The 19,552-nt window shown below is 41.1% G+C and overlaps 1 protein-coding gene across 7 annotated transcripts in view; it reads right to left on the bottom strand.

Annotated features, from left to right (window-relative positions):
* LOC112252740 (fibroblast growth factor receptor 2) overlaps window positions 1–17,546 on the bottom strand; it is a 104,479-nt gene extending 86,933 nt beyond the window's left edge. For 2 of the 7 annotated variants that reach the window (XM_024424251.2, XM_024424250.2), the window contains exons 1-2: window positions 16,864–17,545; window positions 14,012–14,288 (exon numbers count right to left, since the gene is read on the bottom strand). In XM_024424251.2, the coding sequence (XP_024280019.1) occupies window positions 14,012–14,201 (190 nt within the window). In that variant the 5' untranslated portion in view covers window positions 14,202–14,288; window positions 16,864–17,545. Of the gene's footprint in view, window positions 1–14,011; window positions 14,289–16,863 lie in introns of all 7 variants that reach the window. The other 5 variants (XM_024424255.2, XM_024424254.2, XM_024424253.2 and 2 more) reach the window with 4 other exon arrangements.
* Between the last annotated feature and the right edge of the window lie 2,006 nt (window positions 17,547–19,552).

Consider the following 19,552-nt stretch of genomic DNA (forward strand, 5'->3'; position numbering starts at 1 on the left):
ACCCACTAATTAACCTGCCATTTCTCCTGACTAAGTGTGTGAGCTAGTAATGTATCAATATTTATAATTTATATATTAGCTATGAAATAGCCAATGAATATATTATATTCTCTTCTCCTCCCTCTCCTCTCAAAAGTGATTGCTGTCCTTGTTATACAGGGCAAAGTTGATCATTTCATATCAAAAAAATGACACTGCATGTTTTAAAGAAAAACTACCAAAACTATTCCTGATGGAGAACCTGAAAAATCGAAATAATATATTTTGTAAGCCCATTCAGCAGGTATAGCCAGATGAGAATTGTGCCTCCAGCAGCTTATTTGTATTCCGGTAAAACACAATTTTCAACCAAGCAGATAACAATAATCTAGCAAATTATATACATTTGAAGTTGGAAGTTTACATACACTTAGGTTGGAGTCATTAAAACTAGTTTTTCAACCACTCCACACATTTCTTGTTAAAAAAAACGATAGTTTTGGAAAGTCATTTAGGACATCTACTTTGCGCATGTCACAAATAATTTTTCCAACAATTGTTTACAGACAGATTATTTCACTTATAATTCACTGTATCACAATTCCAGTGGGTCAGAAGTTCAGATACACTAAATTGACTGTGCCTTTTAAACAGCTTGTAAAATTCCAGAAAAAGACGTCATGGCTTTAGAAGCTTTTGATAGGCTTATTGACATCATTTGAGTCAATTGGAGGTGTACCTGTGGATGTATTTCAAGGTCTACCTTCAAACGCAGTGCCTCTTTGCTTGACATCATGGGAACATCATGGGAACATGAAAATGAAAAGAAATCATCCCAAAAAATTGTAGATCTCCACAAGTCTGGTTCATCCCTGGGAGCAATTATCAAAGGTACCACGTCCATCTGTACAAACAATAGTACGCAAGTATAAACAACATGGGACCACACAGCCGTCATACCGCTCAGGAAGGAGACGTGTTCTGTCAACTAGAGACGAATGTACTTTGGTGCGAAAAGTGCAAATCAATCTCAGAACAACAGCAAAGGACCTTATGAAGATGCTGGAGGAAACGGGTACAAAAGTATCTATACCCACAGTAAAACTAGTCCTATATCGACATAACCTGAAAGGTCGCTCAGCAAGGAAGAAGCCACTGCTCCAAAACCACAATAAAAAAGCCAGACTACGGTTTGCAACTGCACATGGGGACAAAGATCATACTTTTTGGAGAGATTCCCTCTGGTCTGATGAAACAAAAATAGAAATGTTTGTCCATAATGACCATTGTCATGTTTGGAGGAAAAAGGGGGATGCTTGCAAGCCGAAGAACACCATCCCAACCGTGAAGCACGGGGTGGCATCATCGTGTTGTGGGGGTGCTTTGCTGCAGGAGGGACTGGTGCACTTCACAAAATAGATGGCGTCATGAGGCAGGAAAATTAGGTGGATATATTGAAGCAACATCTCAAGACATCAGTCAGGAAGTTAAAGCTTGGATGCAAATTAACTTCCAAATGGATAATGACCCCAGGCATACTTCCAAAGTTGTGGCAAAATGGCTTAAGGACAACGAAGTTAAGATATTGGAGGCCATCACAAAGCCCTGACCTCAATCCCATAGAAAATGTGTGGGCAGAAATGAAAAAGCGTGTGCGAGCAAGGAGGCCTACAAACCTGACTCAGTTACACCAAGCTCTGTCAGGAGGAATGGGCCAAAATTCATTCAACTTATTGTGGGAAGCTTGTGGAAGGCTACCCAAAACATTTGACCCAAGTTAAACAATTTAAAGGCAATGCTACCAAATACTAATTGAGTGTATGTAAACTTCTGACCCACTGGGAATGTGATGAAAGAAATGAAAGCTGAAATAAATAATTCTCTCTACTATTATTCTGACATTTCAAATTTTTTAAATAAAGTGGTGATCCTAACTGACCTAAGACAGGGAATTTTAACTAGGATTAAATGTCAGGAATTCTGAAAAACTGAGTTTAAATGTATTTGGCTAAGGTTTGTAAACTTCTGACTTCAACTGTAGGTTGTCACTCAACTATTAAAGCCTAATATCAGGCATGCCATTTTAGCATTTGAATGCTGAAGATTCCTTGCAGATGAGCAAGAACAGGGACAGGTCGCCTACCTCCCGTTGGTCAGCATGGTACTTTCGGAAGGAAAACGCAAAAAAAACATTTAACCGGTGATTCATAACATTTGAATACATTTTCTGACGAATGCGTGAATGCGTTTTGGGGTCAGTGGACCAATGCACTTGTATCTTAAACATTTGAATCAGAGACTGATGCGTATCGGTGAATCGTTACAGCCCTACAATAGTCCCTAAAGAGTTTGAGAAAATAATATTGATGCACTCGAACATTGCCACACTATACCAGTAAATGCATATTAGCACATGCTAAAATATGATAAAACCACTTCTCATGAACCATAGAACCAAATGACATCAAATGTTAAATGTAGGCCTATGGTACATGTCTTAACATACTTTGGGAATAGGTAAGTGTAGGGCTGCACGATTTGGGAAAAACATTTACAAAATATTGTGATTGCAATTTTACTTGCGATTATAGATCAAAACATTTTGGTAAACTGCTGGAATAATAGAAAAAGAATGATCATTAAAACATTTTTGTTGGAGTACAGAGGGCACTTGGAATGCAGTTTTGTTTGGCATGACAATGAAAGAAAATGTAAGGGAGGCGATTGTTGTGACAGAGTAGCAACCAAAGTGTTGATCAGTGTTTCCCATAGGACCCTAATTAGATTTAAATAGATAGATACATTCAGACAAAGATTTTAAGAACAAGCTGTTGCACAAACAATGCTGATATACTCCACCACTGGTACCGGCATGTATTAGAGCAAAAGTTTACTAGCAAGATTTGCCTTATCTCAGTGGATTTAGCTTGCCAGCTAGCTAGCGATTAGCATTAGGGGCTAACACAAAAACTTTCGACAGGTGCATGCTGTTTCCACTGAAATTGCTTAGAGCAAAAACCAAGCCATGAGGTCGAAGGAATTGTCCGTAGCGCTCCGAGACAGGATTGTGTTGAGGCACAGATCTGGGGAAGGGTACAAAAGCATTTCTGCAGCATTAAAGGATACCAAGAACACAGTGGCCTCCATCATTCTTAAATGGAAGAAGTTTGGAACCACCAAACAAAAGACTCTTCCTAGAGCTAGCGGCTCGGCCAAACTGAGCAATCAGGGGAGAAGGGTCTTGAACCAAGAACCCGATAGTCACCCTGACAGAGCTCCAGAGATCCTCTGTGGAGATGGGAGAATCTTCCAGAAAGACAACCATCTCTGCAGCACTCAACCAATCAGGCCTTTATGGTAGAGTGGCCAGACGGAAGCCACTCCTCAGTAAATGGCACATGACAGCCCGCTTGGAGTTTGCCAAAAGGCACCTAAAGGACTCTGACCATGAAAAACAAGATTCTCTGGTCTGATGCATTCAAGATTGAACTCTTTGGCCTGAATGCCAACCATCACGCCTGGAGGAAACCTGGCACCAAAGTGTGAATACTTTCCGAAATGCACTGTGTATGTCCTTAGAAGCTGTGTGAATATAAAGTCACTGTATCTCTCTCATCGTCACTCAATGCCTAGGTTTACCTCCACTGTATTCACATCCTTCCATACATTTATCTGTACATTATGACTTGAATCTATTCTATCACACCCAGAAACCTGCTCCTTTTACTCTCTGTTCTGAACGTACTAGACAACCAGTTCTTATAGCCTTTGGCCTTATCCTACTCCTCCTCTGGTGATGTAGAGGTTAATCCAGGCTCCACTCCCATTCCCCAGGCACTCTCATTTGTTGACTTCTGTAACCGTAGAAGCCTTAGTTTCATGCATGTTAACATTAGAAGCCTCCTCTCCAAGTTTGTTTTATTCACTGCCACCAAAACCCCTGAAATTTCCATCGCTAACTATAACATTTTCCAACAAGATAGAACTGCCAAAGGGGGCGGAGTTACAATCTACTGCAGAGAGAGCCTGCAGAATTCTGTCTTACTATCCAGGTCTGTGCCCAAACAATTCAAGCTTCTACTTTTAAAAATCCACCTTTCCAGAAACAAGTCTCTCACCATTGCTGCTTGCTATAGACCACCTTTTGCCCCCAGCTGTGCCCTGGACACCATGTGTGAATTGATTGCCGCCCATCTATCTTCAGAGCTCGTGCTGTTAGGTGACCTAAACTGGGACATGCCACCCCGGCGATCCTGCAATCTAAACTTGATGCCCTCAATCTCACACAAATTATCAATGAACCACCAGGTACAACCCCAAATCTGTAAACACGGGAACCCTCATAGATATCATCCTAACCAACCTGCCCTCCAAATACACCTCTGCTGTCTTCAACCAGGATCTCAGGTTCTAATCGACCTGGCCCCGGTATCCTGGAAGGATATTAACCTCATTCCATCAGTAGAGGATGCCTGGTTATACTTTAAAACTGCTTACCTCACCATCTTAACCTTTTTGAGATAGGGGGCAGCATTTTCACTTTTGGATGAATAGCGTGCCCAGAGTGAACTGCCTCCTACTCTGTCCCAGATGCTAATATATGCATATTATTATTAGTATTGGATAGAAAACACTCTGACATTTCTAAAACTCATATGGCAGTTGAAAACCTGAGAAAAATCCAACCAGAAATACACATTGAGATATGGATAAAGTGGCACTTCCTACGGCTTCCACTAGATGTCAACCATCTTTAAAAACGAATGAGGATTCTACTATAAAGTGGCACTTCCTACGGCTTCCACTAGATGTCAACCATCTTTAAAAACGAATGAGGATTCTACTATAAAGGAGGGGCTCATGAGACCTCTTTGAGTCAGTGCTCTGGCAGAGAGCCTTGGTCTCATGACGCGTGCTCCAGACAGAGTTACCTCTCATTCCAGTGCTTTTCTGAAGACAAAGGAATTCTCCGGTTGGAACATTATTGATATGTTATGTTAAAAACATCCTAAAGATTGATTCCATACATCGTTTCACCTTTTTCTAAAGAACCGTAACCAAACTTTTTGAGTTTTTGTCTGGATGAAGTGCCTGCGCCTCATGAAGATGGATTACTGGGCTGAACAAGCTAACAACAAGTGGCTATTTGGACATAAATGATGGAACTTTATGGAACAAATCAGTCATTTATTGTCAAACTGGGATTCCTGTGAGGCCCTTCTGATGAAGATCATCAAAGGTAAGTGAATATTTATGGTGTTGTTTCTAACTTTGCTGATTCCAAAATGGCAGATATTCCTCTGGCTGTTTTGGGTTCTGAGCTCCGATCTCAGATTATGCTTTTTCCGTAAAGTTCTTTTGAAATCTGACACAGCGGTTGCATTAAGGAGAAGTCTATCTTTAATTCTGTGAATAACATTTGCATCTTTTATCAATATTTATTATGAGTATTTCTGCAAAATCACCAGATGTTTTGGAATCAAAACATTACTGCACGTAAGGCACCAATATAAACTGAGATTTTTGGATATAAATATGCACATTATCGAACAAAACATACATGTATTGTGTAACATGATGTCCTATGAGTGTCATCTGATGAAGATCATCAAAGGTTAGTGATTTAATTTTATCTATATTTCTGCTTTTTGTGACTCCTATCTTTGGCTGGAAAAATGGCTCTGTTTTTTCGACTTGGCTATGACCTAACATAATCATATGTTGTGCTTTAGCTGTAAAGCCTGTTTGAAATCGGACATGATGGGTACATTAATAAGATGTTTATCTTTCATTTGCTGGATTGGATTTGTTAATGTGTGAAAGTTACATATTTCAAAAAATATTTCGCGTGCTGCCTTTTCAGAGGAATGTTGTCGAGGGGTTCCGCTATAGAAAGGTGAAATAATCATGCCCCATTCAAAAAATGTAGAACCAGGAACAGATATAATCCTTGGGTCACTCCAGGCCTGACTGCCCTTGACCAACACAAAAACATCCTGTGGCGTACTGTATTAGCATCGAATAGCCCCCGCGATATGCAACTTTTCAGGGAAGTTAGGAAGCAATATACACAGGCAGTTAGGAAAACAAAGGCTAGCTTTTTCAAACAGAAATTTGCATCCTGTAGCACAAACTCCATAAAGTTCTGGGACACTGTAAAGTCCATGGAGAATAAGAGCACCTCCTCCCAGCTGCCCACTGCACTGAGGCTAGGAAACACTGTCACCACCGATAAATCCACGATAATTGAGAATTTCAATAAGCATTTTTCTACGGATGGTCATGCTTTCCACCTGGCTACCCCTACCCCAGTCAACAGCCAGGCACCCCCCACAGCAACTTGCCCAAGACTCTCAATTTCTCCTTCAACCAAATCCAGCTAGCTGATGTTCTGAAAGAGCTGCAAAATCTGGACCCCTACAAATCAGCCGGGCTAGACAATCTGGACCCTCTCTTTCTAAAATGATCCGCCGCAAATGTTGCAACCCCTATTACTAGCCTGTTCAACCTCTCTTTCGTATCGTCTGAGATCCCCAAAGATTGGAAATCTGACGCGGTCACCCCCTTCTTCAAAGGGGGAGACACTCTAGACCCAAACTGGTACAGACCTATATCTTTCCACCCTGCCTTTCTAAGGTCTTCGAAAGTCAAGTTAACAAACAGATCACCGACCATTTCAAATCCCACTGTACCTTCTCACAAGGCAATCTGAGCAATCTGAGTTTCTGAGCTGGTCATGGGTGCACCTAAGCCACACTCAAGGTCCTAAACGATATCATAACTGCCATCGATAAGAGACAATACTGTGCAGCAGTATTCATCGACCTGGCCAAGGCTTTCGACTGTCAATCACCACATTCTTATCGGCAGACTCAACAGCCTTGGTTTCTCAAATGACTGCCTTGCCTGGTTCACCAACTACTTCTGAGACAGAGTTCAGTGTGTCAAATCGAATGTCCTGTTGCCCGGACCGCTGGCAGTCTCTATGGGGGTGCCACAGGGTTCAATTCTCTGGCCGACTCTTTTCTCTGTATACATCAATGATGTCGCTCTTGCTGCTGGTGATTCTCTGATCAACATCTACGCAGATGACACCATTCTGTATACTTCCGGCCCCTCTTTGGACACTGTGTTAATTAACCTCCAGACGAGCTTCAATGCCATACAACTCTCCTTCCGTGGCCTCCAACTGCTCTTAAATGCAAGTAAAATTAAATGCATGCTCTTCAACCGATCGATGCCCGCACCTGGCCGCCCATCCAGCATCACTACTCTGGACGGTTCTGACATAGAATATGTGGACAACTAAAAATATCTAGGTGTCTGGTTAGACTGTAAAATCTCCTTCCAGACTCACATTAAGCATCTCTAATCCAAAATTAAATCTAGAATTGGCTTCCTATTTTGCAACAAAGCATCCTTCACTCATGCTGCCTAACATACCCTCGTAGAACTGACTATCCAACCGATCCTTGAGACTTCGACGGTCATTTACAAAATAGCCTCCAACACTCTACTCAGCAAATTGGATGTAGTCTGTCACAGTGCCATCCGTTTTGTCACCACAGCCCCATATACTACCCACCACTGCGATCTCGTTGGCTGGCCCTTGCTTCATATTCGTCGCCATACCCACTGGCTCCAGGTCATCTACTAATCTTTTCTAGGTAAAGCCCCGCATTATCTCAGCTCACTGGTCACCATAGCAGCACCCACCCGTAGCACACAGTCCAGCAGGTATATTTCACTGGTCACCCCCAAAGCCAATTCCTCCTTCGGCTGCCTTTCCTTCCAGTTCTCTGCTGCCAATGACTGGAACGAACTGCAAAAATCACTGAAGCTGGAGACTCATATCTCCCTCACTAACTGTAAGCACCATCTGTCAGAGCAGCTCACAGATCACTGCACCGGTACATAGCCCATCTGTAAATAGCCCATCCAACTACCTCATCCCCATACTGTAATTTATTTATTTTGCACCACAGTATCTCTACTTGCACATTCATCTTCTGAACATCTATCACTCCATTGTTTAATTGCTAAATTGTAACTATTTTGCCACTATGGCCTATTTATTGCCTTACCTCCTTTATCTTACCTCATTTGCACACACTGTATATAGACTTTTTCTATTGTGTTATTGACTGTATATTTGTTTATTCCATGTGTAACTCTGTTGTTTGTGTCGCACTGCTTTGCTTTATCTTGGCCAGGTCGCAGTTGTAAATGAAAACTTGTTCTCAACTAGCCTACCTGGTTAAATAAAGGTGAAATAAATAAAAACATTATATATATAATTAGCATCACTAACAGCTACACAAAGTGGTATACATATAGGCCCTATAGAACCGCACACAGCAGGTCACGACATTCAGGTAAATTTGCCAGGAAAGCGAATTATGTATAATTTCAATAGCAGGATCCATAGAGACATTGGCAAGTCAAATTCAAGGACTTTCAATTATTTTTCAAGGATTAAATTGCAATTTTCAAGGACCTACATTTTATATTTCATTGTTGTAATAGCCAATAGAAAAACAAACTCCCAAAATGTATGCCAAAAAAAGTATGCATTACCACATTACCCTACATTACCATAATGCATTTTTCAATAGGCCTACCCAATGGAATTATACATTTACATTCTAAAATATGTCCGAATAATGTGAGCATTTCCTGACTAAATAGACAGCATGCTCCCGACACAAACACATTAATGAAGTCTGTCCATGTGGTAGCTAGTCATTCTCGCCATTTGAGATGTTGAAGAGTTATTGAGGGGTTACTGTATCTTGTTTTACAACGAGAAAGTGACAAGTTGAATAATAATATTGGAGCAAATCAATTCAAAGTTTATTGGTTGCGTACACAGATTTGCAGATATTATCGTAGGTGCAGCGAAATGCTTGCAGAACTTCTAAATCGGCTACCATAACTTCAATGACTTTTCAAGGACCAAAGAGCCTCGAGGAAATTATTTTCAAGGTAGGCTATTCCATGATAACGGAGTTGTGCATCGCAAATATTCAACCAAGACTTTGAACTTTTTAAATACCTGGTTTGCGTACCCATTCTTGCCTTAGCATTTACAGGTAGAATTCATAACTTGGAACTGCTACCGCTGTCGGTCATCAGTGCAAGCAAAAACTATCTGTTTGAGAGCTGTGTGCTCTCTCTGCCCAACAGATTATCTATAGGCTATATGTGTGTAGCGAGCAGGTGATAAATAATCGCAACAGCAAACGACCAGCTTCAGGAATCCATCTGTTTTTTTTAAATAAATGACATAGCCTAGATTAAAAATTGCATTATTGAAATATTCACTACAGACGGGGATGAACGACTGGCCCGGGTGTTTCCCAAAACCCCCCTCTAAGTTGAGCCCTGACACACAGACGGGCATTCCCGCGCCGTTGTTGCCTGTTCAGGAAGTTGGTTTATTTTTGGTCATTTGCACAGTACTGATGAATAAATCATAATGAAAACATGTTTACAAATTGCGAAGCAAAAACTAACGTGACCGGGTAAAACAAATGCACTGGTACCCACCCTTGCGACCAATTCAAAATGTGTGTTGCACTGCCAAGTCAAACCCTCGCAAATGCGACTGTTTTAGTCACCCCGCTCTTTCATGGGGGCTCAGGATGCAATTTCAAGTCACTATCAACCCACCCTGCTCTGGATTTCATTCCTACCCCAGTCATGCCTAGACTGGGCCCAGATATGTTTTGAGCTGATCATTGCCCATGGCAAACACACAAGGAAGGCAGACTGTGTTGTGGTCAACTTGTAGCATCCCTTGGTCACAGCCTGGAACAGGCACTCTCAGTTCTACCACCCTCTTATCAGACAGGTGTGAGGTAGTGGTGGAGTGACAACAAGGCGTTTTCTGCTGCATCGGCCAAGGCAAACAACAGTCCATATAACACCGATACACCTCCACACTAACTAGGCCTAACGGCAGGCAAGTAGGGGCCTATAAAAGTCCATTGTATAGAAGAGGCTATCAGGGTAACTGCCTGGCCACATTGACAGCAGGACACATTGACAGCAGGATAGTTTGTTTAGTTAGAGAGTTCAGCTCCACTGCCACTGGGGCATACACACACACAATAAGCACTCTCACCCACACAAGTACACACACACCAAACACACACACAGTAAGCATACTCACACACACACACATCATTAACAGGCCAGGTGCAGGCAGACAGGCTGACACTTTTACACTTTTACAACCTGGATCCTACTGTTGTTTAGATATCACTGTGTTTGAGGTAAGTCATATGGCCACAATCTTTTCTCCACCACCCACTTTTATGAAAATGAACATGCAATAAAATTGGGTTCTTCTTATTAAAATTGAACTGGCTATAACTATGCATGTATCATGTTATGAAAACCTGAACAGAGATTTTAAAGTAACATAATTAAAGAAAGAAAGACAATAAATATAATTACTAGATTGTAGGGCTGAGACGAACAATACCAGCATCGCAATATGTTTCCCATGGCAAAAATGAAAACACGAAGCAGACCAAACTCTTTGGTCCTTTAAAAACCTGCTGTATATAAAATAGTGTGTGCTATAACTTGGAAAATAAATACATGTGATTCTGGATGACAACATAATGTTTGTTTCTAACATTAGGAAGCTAAATCTGCTTCGTGTTTTGTTTCTTGGCCATGATACTAACGAGTACCGCGATACTGGTATCGTCCCAGCCCTACTAAATTGTGTTTTAATGTCAGTAGCAGCCTCTTCCTGCTCCACACAAGATGAGGGACAGAAGTGTAGCACAGTACGTTGCAGCATGTTCCTCCCAGCTATACTAGCCTTGCAGGTAGGAGTCCTACAGTATATCACTAGCTGACAAGTTGTTTTGCTCACATAATGAGTAGCAATCAATCAAAACGAATCACAATTTACGTGTTTTCCATGACAATGGGTTGTCACGCCCATGCATATTTACATTGATTTAGCCTGACTATCATTCAGTCCACTTAACTACTACCACAAGTATAGTAAGAGTGAGGACCATAGAAATTGAATGAATAGATTGTATTTTTATGGTGAAGATAGCTAGGTTTACCTTCTAGAACACCTGTACTTTGTCAGTTCCATCGGCATGCAAGTTTCAACGTACAGACTACACACACACAGTGCCACATTCGTTCATTCAACACAAGTATCTAAACAGGCCCTGGAGCCAAGCAGCATAAATGCCATTGTAAAGGGACACATACCAGCGTTTGTAACTCGTTTCCATATCATTGTTACTCCGCTCCACTTTCCCAGTTCATTTCACGGTGCAAATCCAGCCTAGCTTCTGGACAAGGCAAACAGTTCCATAAATACAGAACGTTCGGGGTGACTGACGACAACCACAATACCAGTACTGTATAGCCTTTTCACAACCATGCTCGCTCTACTTCTTCAGTTTATGGGTCTGCACACAAAAATATGTTGCATAAAGAGTGAGATTGAGAAAATGCATCAACAGCCCATGCTTAAGTGAAACTAAGTCAAGGGATGGCGTGCACATACATTTCAGTTTAACAGCCTTCTTCAGTGGGTAGGAAAAAAGACTAGCAACAGAGCTATCATGGGTTCCTTCCTTGTTCAACGCAAGCAGTAACACTGATATGCACTCTATGACAATATCCCTCCCTTTCCAGAGAGGTATATAGAGACAGTGGTGCATGCACTTGTGGCACTTGTGGCCCCGGGCGCTCTAGTGTTCAGAGGGGGTGGGGCCAAAGGCCATTACTGTCAAGACAACCTCTGGGGGGTAATTAAGAGAGGGACAGACAGTCTAGTCTGTCTCTTTTCACGTTCCTCTGTTTCTGTCAGTACAGATGGGACACCACAACCACAACCAATCAGAGTGAGAGAGATGAAAGATTCATTCTCATATGAGCCAAATGGAAATCAATTGTAAAACTGTTTGGTGCATCTTTGGTGGTTTAAAATGCAGTGTATCCACTTGTGTGTGGCTGGTATGGATTGTGTTTTTAAATAACCAAATAAATCCAATGAAAACGCTGGTTCACACACAAAACACACACAAACTTCACTGCCATGGAATACTACCCCTATATGTGCTTGACCAGGGTCAGCTAACAAAAACTGATCTGAAATCAGATAACGGGGCTTTTCTAAATAAGCCTCAGAAACCTGCCCTGTTGATCCGTCATCATGTGAGCCCCAGGTTCAGCCCACTTAATCCCCGTCACATGACTTCCCAACTTTTCCTCCTTCTCCGTAATCTCCCCTATTTGAAGGAAAAGTCAGGAAAAGTCAACTATGCACAAATCCTCTTAAAACATTTTGCTATTTGCAAATATTGGATTACAAGGGGAAAATTCCAGGCTCTTACAACAAAGGCATGTCCAATAAATCTGTTTTTCAAATGGAGCTGATTGGAGCTAAGAGGACTCTCTTTCTGTAAACAACAAAAACAAGAGTGAAAACCTGAGGTAGTGAGGTAACCCTTGTCTGGGCAAGTGTGGGCAACTCCCGACCCCTAGGCCAAAGGGCAAGAGAGCAGGGGCTGAGTGTGTGTGTAAACTGTGAAGGGTGATTCAAAAGTCATGCCGTGTTGGCCCAACTTATCAAAACTTACTGCCTGACTAGCCAACCCAACAGCTCTAATTAAGGTATGCCTACTTCTCTGAATCTCCAGGCTCCTTGGAGGCTAGCGACAAAAGACATAGTACCCACAAACACTGCCTGTATTACAAACCATCTTTCAAAATGTATTTCAAGAAGTGACCGTTTCTAAAATAAAACACGACCATCTCAGGGTTCAGCAGCCCAAAAAGATGTTAAAAAAAATGGCCATTGAAGGTCATTTAGCTGGAGACAAGCTGGAGCGACTTTAGACATGGGGTTGTTTTTAAAAGACAAACTACATACCCTGGTCTAAGGAACCAAAAAAACTGTGTAAAGTTAAGGAAAGTATATCATTTCGCATTCACACTGTTAACCAAAAACAAACAAAAGGCTGCTTGGTGGAAAATAGGCTACACATAGACTAGACTAACAGGCTAAAGTGTGTGGTCCTCACTCCTCCCCTCAGAAGAAGCAGAGAGAGAGAGACTGACAGAGAAGAAAAAAATAGCAAAAAACGAAGTAGAAAAGGAGCAAAAAACGTTTGATTCACTCAGCAACACCTTGAAAAGTATTGTGTATGGTGGGAATCAGCCTACTGCAGTGCGAGTAGAGGATGAAGAGAGCTCTCTCTTTCCTTCTCTCTCTGAGGCAGCGGGGCACCCGAGAGGTGAAAGTGAAAACACTGTCCCACTGACCTTCCCACTCATCCTATCATTCCAGGTCCCGGACCAGTATTTCACACATGCTAGGCTTTGTCCATGGCAATTTAAAGCACCACTGCCTGATAAGCTTTTCTTGACAGTTTTTAACTTTTAGATGACACAAATAGTGTCCTGAGACTGAAAATTCACAACAACAGGCAAAGAAAAAGTGACTATGGGAAAGAAGTAAGAACCAAAGCTATGTGCCATGGTAGTAAGTATCTCATGGTGTGGCAAACATCACACATGCCAAGGTTAGTTAGTTTCCACATTTTATAGTTTTCCTTTTTATGTGCCCCAATTTCTCAATTCCACATGTTTTATTTCTAATGAATCCATAATGCTGTGGAGATTTGTTAATATGAGGGTGAGGGCATATTTTAGGGAAAAGAAATAGGAGTACAACTCAAAAGTGCCAGCTCTCCTCCTCCCCAACTCAAACCATAATAACCACCCTTACAGTGTACAATGAGGGGTGCAAGACAATAACTAAGGAGCCAAGTTGAGTCTTACAACAACATTACCTCCTTCTCTCTATCCCACCATTGCCCTTAGACACAGGTGCCTATTGCCCTTAGACACAGACCTAGGATCAGCTTATCTTTCCCAAATCCTAACCTTAACCACTGAAGGGTGAAACATTTAAACTGACCTTAGATAAGTATCTAGGGGCAACAATGTATATAATACCGTCAATGAGGAGCCAGTATCTTACCTTCAGGTTCTAGCGTAGCCTCCTCTTCCTCGGCGGCAGTGTACGGCGGCCTTGCCAAAGTAGCCGTTGCTAGGGACAGCAGGATGGTGGCGAGCAGCCAGGCCCACGAGGCCATCCCGTTAGTGGAGGGTGAGTCCGTCTCCCATCCTCCCCTCCTCAGGCTCTGCCTCCCCCTGGACACTGATCCCATCTGAGGGGCTCCACCCAACCATCAACTGCAGGCTGCCCAGCCTGTCACTCACTGTGAATTCCCCCAATCACCTGGGCTGAGGAAAGGCTGTTGGGAGGAGCAATAAAGTTGGAAAAATGGTGGTAAATAGGTGAAGATGGAGAGAAAAAGGTAGGTAGGGATTAACATTTTAAATAATGTGGGGAGAAAGGATGAGAGAGGGAGAAATAGGGAGAAAACCAAAAGAGAAAAATACTATAGTTATATTCTCACCTATTCTAATTTGTTTACTGACTTTTTACATTTATTTCAGTTACAATAAACACCAATAGAAAGAGTAGAGAGAGTAAGAGCGAGAGAGTGTCACAAAATGCTGTCAAACAAGCCTTGCCACAGACATACCGAAACTCTGATGCAGCTCAGCACACAACCACACTACAGCTACCTTTACACCAGACCCATTGTCACAAATCCTCATGTTCCCTATTACAATACTACCGTCTGAGCACGTAGCATTTCATTTAAGTGGACTTGACGCTTGCATTTCTAGGCTAAAATCACCTTTATAAAAGACGTACATTCATAAAAAATAAATATTGAAACTGCGTAGAATAGGCATTGTTAGTTGTGAAAAACATTTATTACAAGGCTATCTATACCTATGTATTGTATTATACCGTTTCACTAATGAAATTATTAGCCTATTGTTATTATTACTGAAATTGTGGAATATCAAATTCCATCAAACATCACCCTCTTCTGATCAGAGAGTAGGTTACAATTAATATGTAAATCATCCAATACTGAATAGCCTATTTGAGTTTTATCCTAGATGCTCCAAACCTGTTGCTTTCCATTTGAGGTTAGTATTAGTGAATATGCATACTTTTCTGTTGCAAAATAAATTCACTTCATTCATTGTAGCCCTAGGATTATGCGACTTGTAATTTAAATGGAATACACTAGGACACATCAATCTATATGGCCATTGCCAAACATCTGCGGTGCAATCCGTTTCAGAAATCTATGGGGGTTTGGAGCGGCTGCAAAGAGCCCATAGTCACGCTTCCTCAAGCGCCTTCTGCTCCAGCTGCGATGTATTGATTGGTTTACCCAGGAAGATGCATGTCATTTTGACATGTAGGCGTAAACAGTAACTTTGAAATGTGTTGAGAGATTCTGGTTCATATATATTGACTGGAGAGGGGAGAGCACGCGCGGATTGCAAGCAAACGTTTATGTCCACCGCGCGCACTACATCATGGGATGCTACCTGGATGCATCCCGCACGTACAACGTAACTAGAGTGGGCAGACTACATTGGTTTAGGACTATGGTTTATTTAAAAAAACAAAATTCGTCTATCAATGTGACGTAGAAAATTAAGCAACGTAATAAATAACCAGAACATTGTTGTTGATGAACATGCATGGGTGCTGCATCCACTGCTTAGATATGTTTTCCTAATTGAAGGGAAAACATAGTAAACATCGCCTTATAGGCTGTTGTTGTTTAATGAAAACCAGTATTTCCCCCAAATAAGAAAACAAGAGCTCTTGCTTCGTAGTATAAAAGGGGTAGGCTACATTATATGGCAATTTATTATAATTTGACTGTCAGATCAACGTAGCATTTAATTAGCCTATGGACAAGATGAGTCCTTTCAAAACTCCTTAGAATAACAAATATGGCTAAAACAACAGGTGTTACCAGCATTAAAAATGAGCTATTCTATTTCAGATGCGTAAAGCCCACGAATTGATTATATTCAATTATATTAACGTAAGCAAAATGGACACTTCAGACCGGCACTGCAAGGTAACCGACAATCCATGGACAAGTCTAGCCATCTTTTGGGGATTTTGCTGTGGTAAATCTAACTACCACATGTATAGCCTACAGCTTTGAAAACCCATTTATGAGTTGCTGCTGTCAACAACATGACATCCAATAAGTTCAGACACCAGGGCTTTTCCGCACATGCATGTCCACAGGTATCCCTGGCCCCCATTTAAACCAAATCTTCCGAATTAAATTTCTTAGCGCTGATTTTAATCCTATTGATATTCAAATCAGTTGGCTTTTGGACTCAGTGCTCAGTGAGTCCATGCAGTAAAAACACAAAGTGCGGTCACGGGGTAGTTGGCACCATTAATGCGATGTAGAAAATTAAGCAAAGTAATAAATAACCAGAACAGTGTTGTTAAGGAACATGCATGGGTGCTGCATCCACTGCTTAGATATGTTTTCCTAATTGAAGGGAAAACATAGTAAACATCGCCTTATAGGCTGTTGTTGTTGAATGAAAAACAGTATTTCCCCCAAATAAGAAAACAAGAGCTCTTGCTTCGTAGTATAAAAGGGGTAGGCTACATTATATGGCAATTTATTATAATTTGACTGTCAGATCAACGTAGTATTTCAATTAGCCTATGGATAAGATTAGTCCTTTCAAAAACGGCTTAGAATAACAAATATGGCTAAAACAACAGGTCTTACAAACTTCACTGCCGTGGAATACTACCCCTATGTGCTTGACCAGGCTATTCTATTTCAGATGCGTAAAGCCCACATCAGGAATTGATTCTATTCAATTATATTCTCGTTGGTCCGAGGACGAATAGAACAATAACCATTTGAGATCTATGCCCACAATTTGCCAAAATACGGCCAAAATACTTACAACGAATAACTACCTCAAGTCTGGAAGAACTCCGATTCGCATGCATGGACAAGGCAGGAGGCGAGTGCCTGTGCCGAATCGAGAGGAATGTGTAGCCTAGTCCCGATGGAGCAAATTCACCCCACTGCACCAAAAATGCCAAGCAGCGATTTTTTTTACTTTCCCCAAATTGGACGAGCAACAAAAGAAAATCACTGAAATGTATTATTAAATCACGAAGTCATTGTTGTTCCATGGCACTTTCAAAAATCAGAATTTAAATCCATATCCTTGAAAAATAACTAGAAAAACATAGCTACGTCCCTGAAACTTCTTCACCAAGTTGCTAGTCAACTCAAATGTCAGTGTACCAGAGCGAGCACACTCTTCATCCAAACGAAAGGTCTGCAATTTATGATGAACTAATGGGTAAAAAAAGAACATAAACTCTCCAAAAACATAGAATCCATCAATATATGATCCCTCGCGGCAGAGCGTCTTCTTCCCAGACAATCCTAGTACTGTTCTCAGAAGCTTTGTCAGGTTTACTAGATTTTTTCTCCTCCTTACGTCCCCCGAAATTCGAGCCGTTTCCTGGCCACAGTGTTTTTGGCTCTGCCTTCCTCAGCCAATCAAATCTCAGTGGCCCCCTCTCTTTCTATGCTTTTGCCTCGAAAGAAACGACGAGCCTTTCTTGCTCCGTGCGCCCGAGGAGAGAGTGCTCAATTTACGGAGCTCACTACAAACTTGGTCCCATACAGGGGTCCTCCGCCCTTCGTTGGCTAGGCTCAACTCGCAATAACTACGCCCCCGTGCGGACAAAACACCCGATGCGCACGAATCATATACATTGCATTTGGAAAGTATTCAGACCCGTTGACTTTTTCCACATTATGTTATGTTACAGCCTTATTATAAAATTGATTAAATACAAATATTTCCTCACTCAGGGCTCCCGAGTGGGGCAGCGGTCTAAGGCACTGCATCTCAGTACAAGAGGTGTTGCTACAGTCCCTGGTTCAAACCCAGGCTGTATCACATCTGGCCTTGATTGGGAGTCCCATAGGGCGTGCACAATTGTTCCCAGCGTTGTCCAGGGTAGGCTGTCATTGTAAATAAGAATTTGTTCTTAACTGACTTGCCTAGTTAAATAATGATATACATTTTTAAATCAATCTACACATAGTACCCCATCATGACAAAGCGAAAACGGGTTTTTAAAATATAAAAAAAAACAGAAATACCTTATTTACATAAGTATTCAGACCCATTGCTTTGAGACTTAAAATTTAGCTCAGGTGCATCCTGTTTCCATTGATCATCCTTGATGTTTCTACAACTTGATTGGAGTCCACCTGTGGTAAATTCAATTTATTGGACATGATTTGGAAAGGCACACACCTGTCTATATAAGGTCTCACAGTTGACAGTGCATGCTAGAGCAAAAACCAAGCCATGAGGTAGAAGGATGTGTCCGGAGAACTCAGAAACAGGATTGTGTCGAGACAAAGAGTAAAGGGTCTGAATACTTATGTAAATGTAAGATTTCAGTAGATTTCTTTTAATGGATTTGTATCTATTTCTAAAGAGCTGTTTTTGCTTTGTCATTATGGGGTGTTGTGTGTAGATTGATGAGGAAAAAATACAATTGAATCCATTTTAGAATAAGACTAATGTAACAAAATGTGGAAAAAGTCAAGTGGTCTGAATACTTTCCGAATGCACAGTACACAATAGCAATAGGGCATTTACATTGAAAAGGACCCATGAGCACCAACATATAAAGTTCATAGGAGTATATCAAATTGAGTGTCAAATGAGAGCTAAGAGTCTATATTTTTGGGAAATTAAGGCATAGATAAATGTTTAAACCATTTTCCATTTAAGAAATTTGGCATAAGTAAAGGATTTGATTTCTGTATAAACAAATGGAAAAGGGGTCTTCGAAAACATCTACCAGAAAAAGTTGTATAAGGTATAAAAAATACATCAAAACACAATAATGTTGATAAAAAGACCCCTGCCAACTAATATCCACACTGATATTTAGTTTTGGAGAAATTATTTACCTTCTGTAAATTGAAGAACTATTGCCTTCTTCCTTGTAATTCCGTTTCCAAAACCCCACGTCTTTTCTAATGTCTCTCCCTGATGAGGAGGAAGGATAATAAAAGTTCACAGAAGTAACAAGTAATGGTAGACATACCAATTAGTTATATAAATTGTGTTTATGAATTATTAAGTGATTAAAACTCGTAAACAAAAACAAAATCTGTAACAGATTTACTGCAATTAAATTTGCTACTATGGGAAATCATAATAGTCACAAACCACAGTTGGGTCACCTGCTACTGTCTTTCCTTTCAAATCAAATCAAATCAATCAACGTTTATTTGTCACGTGCGCCGAATACAACAGGTGTAGGTAGACCTTACAGTGGAATGCTTACTTACAGGCTCTAACCAATAGTGCAAAAAAGGTATTAGGTGAACAATAGGTAGGTAAAGAAATAAAACAACAGTAAAAAGACAGGTTATATACAGTAGCGAGGCAACATACAGACACCGGTTAGTCAGGCTGATTGAGGGAGTATGTACATGTAGATATGGTTCAAGTGACTATGCATACATGATGAACAGAGAGTAGCAGTAGCGTAAAAGAGGGGGTTGGCGGGTGGGACACAATGCAGATAGCCAGCTTAGCCAATGTG

Source organism: Oncorhynchus tshawytscha, linkage group LG06 (assembly GCF_018296145.1).
Source record: "Oncorhynchus tshawytscha isolate Ot180627B linkage group LG06, Otsh_v2.0, whole genome shotgun sequence".
NCBI lineage: Eukaryota > Metazoa > Chordata > Actinopteri > Salmoniformes > Salmonidae > Oncorhynchus > Oncorhynchus tshawytscha.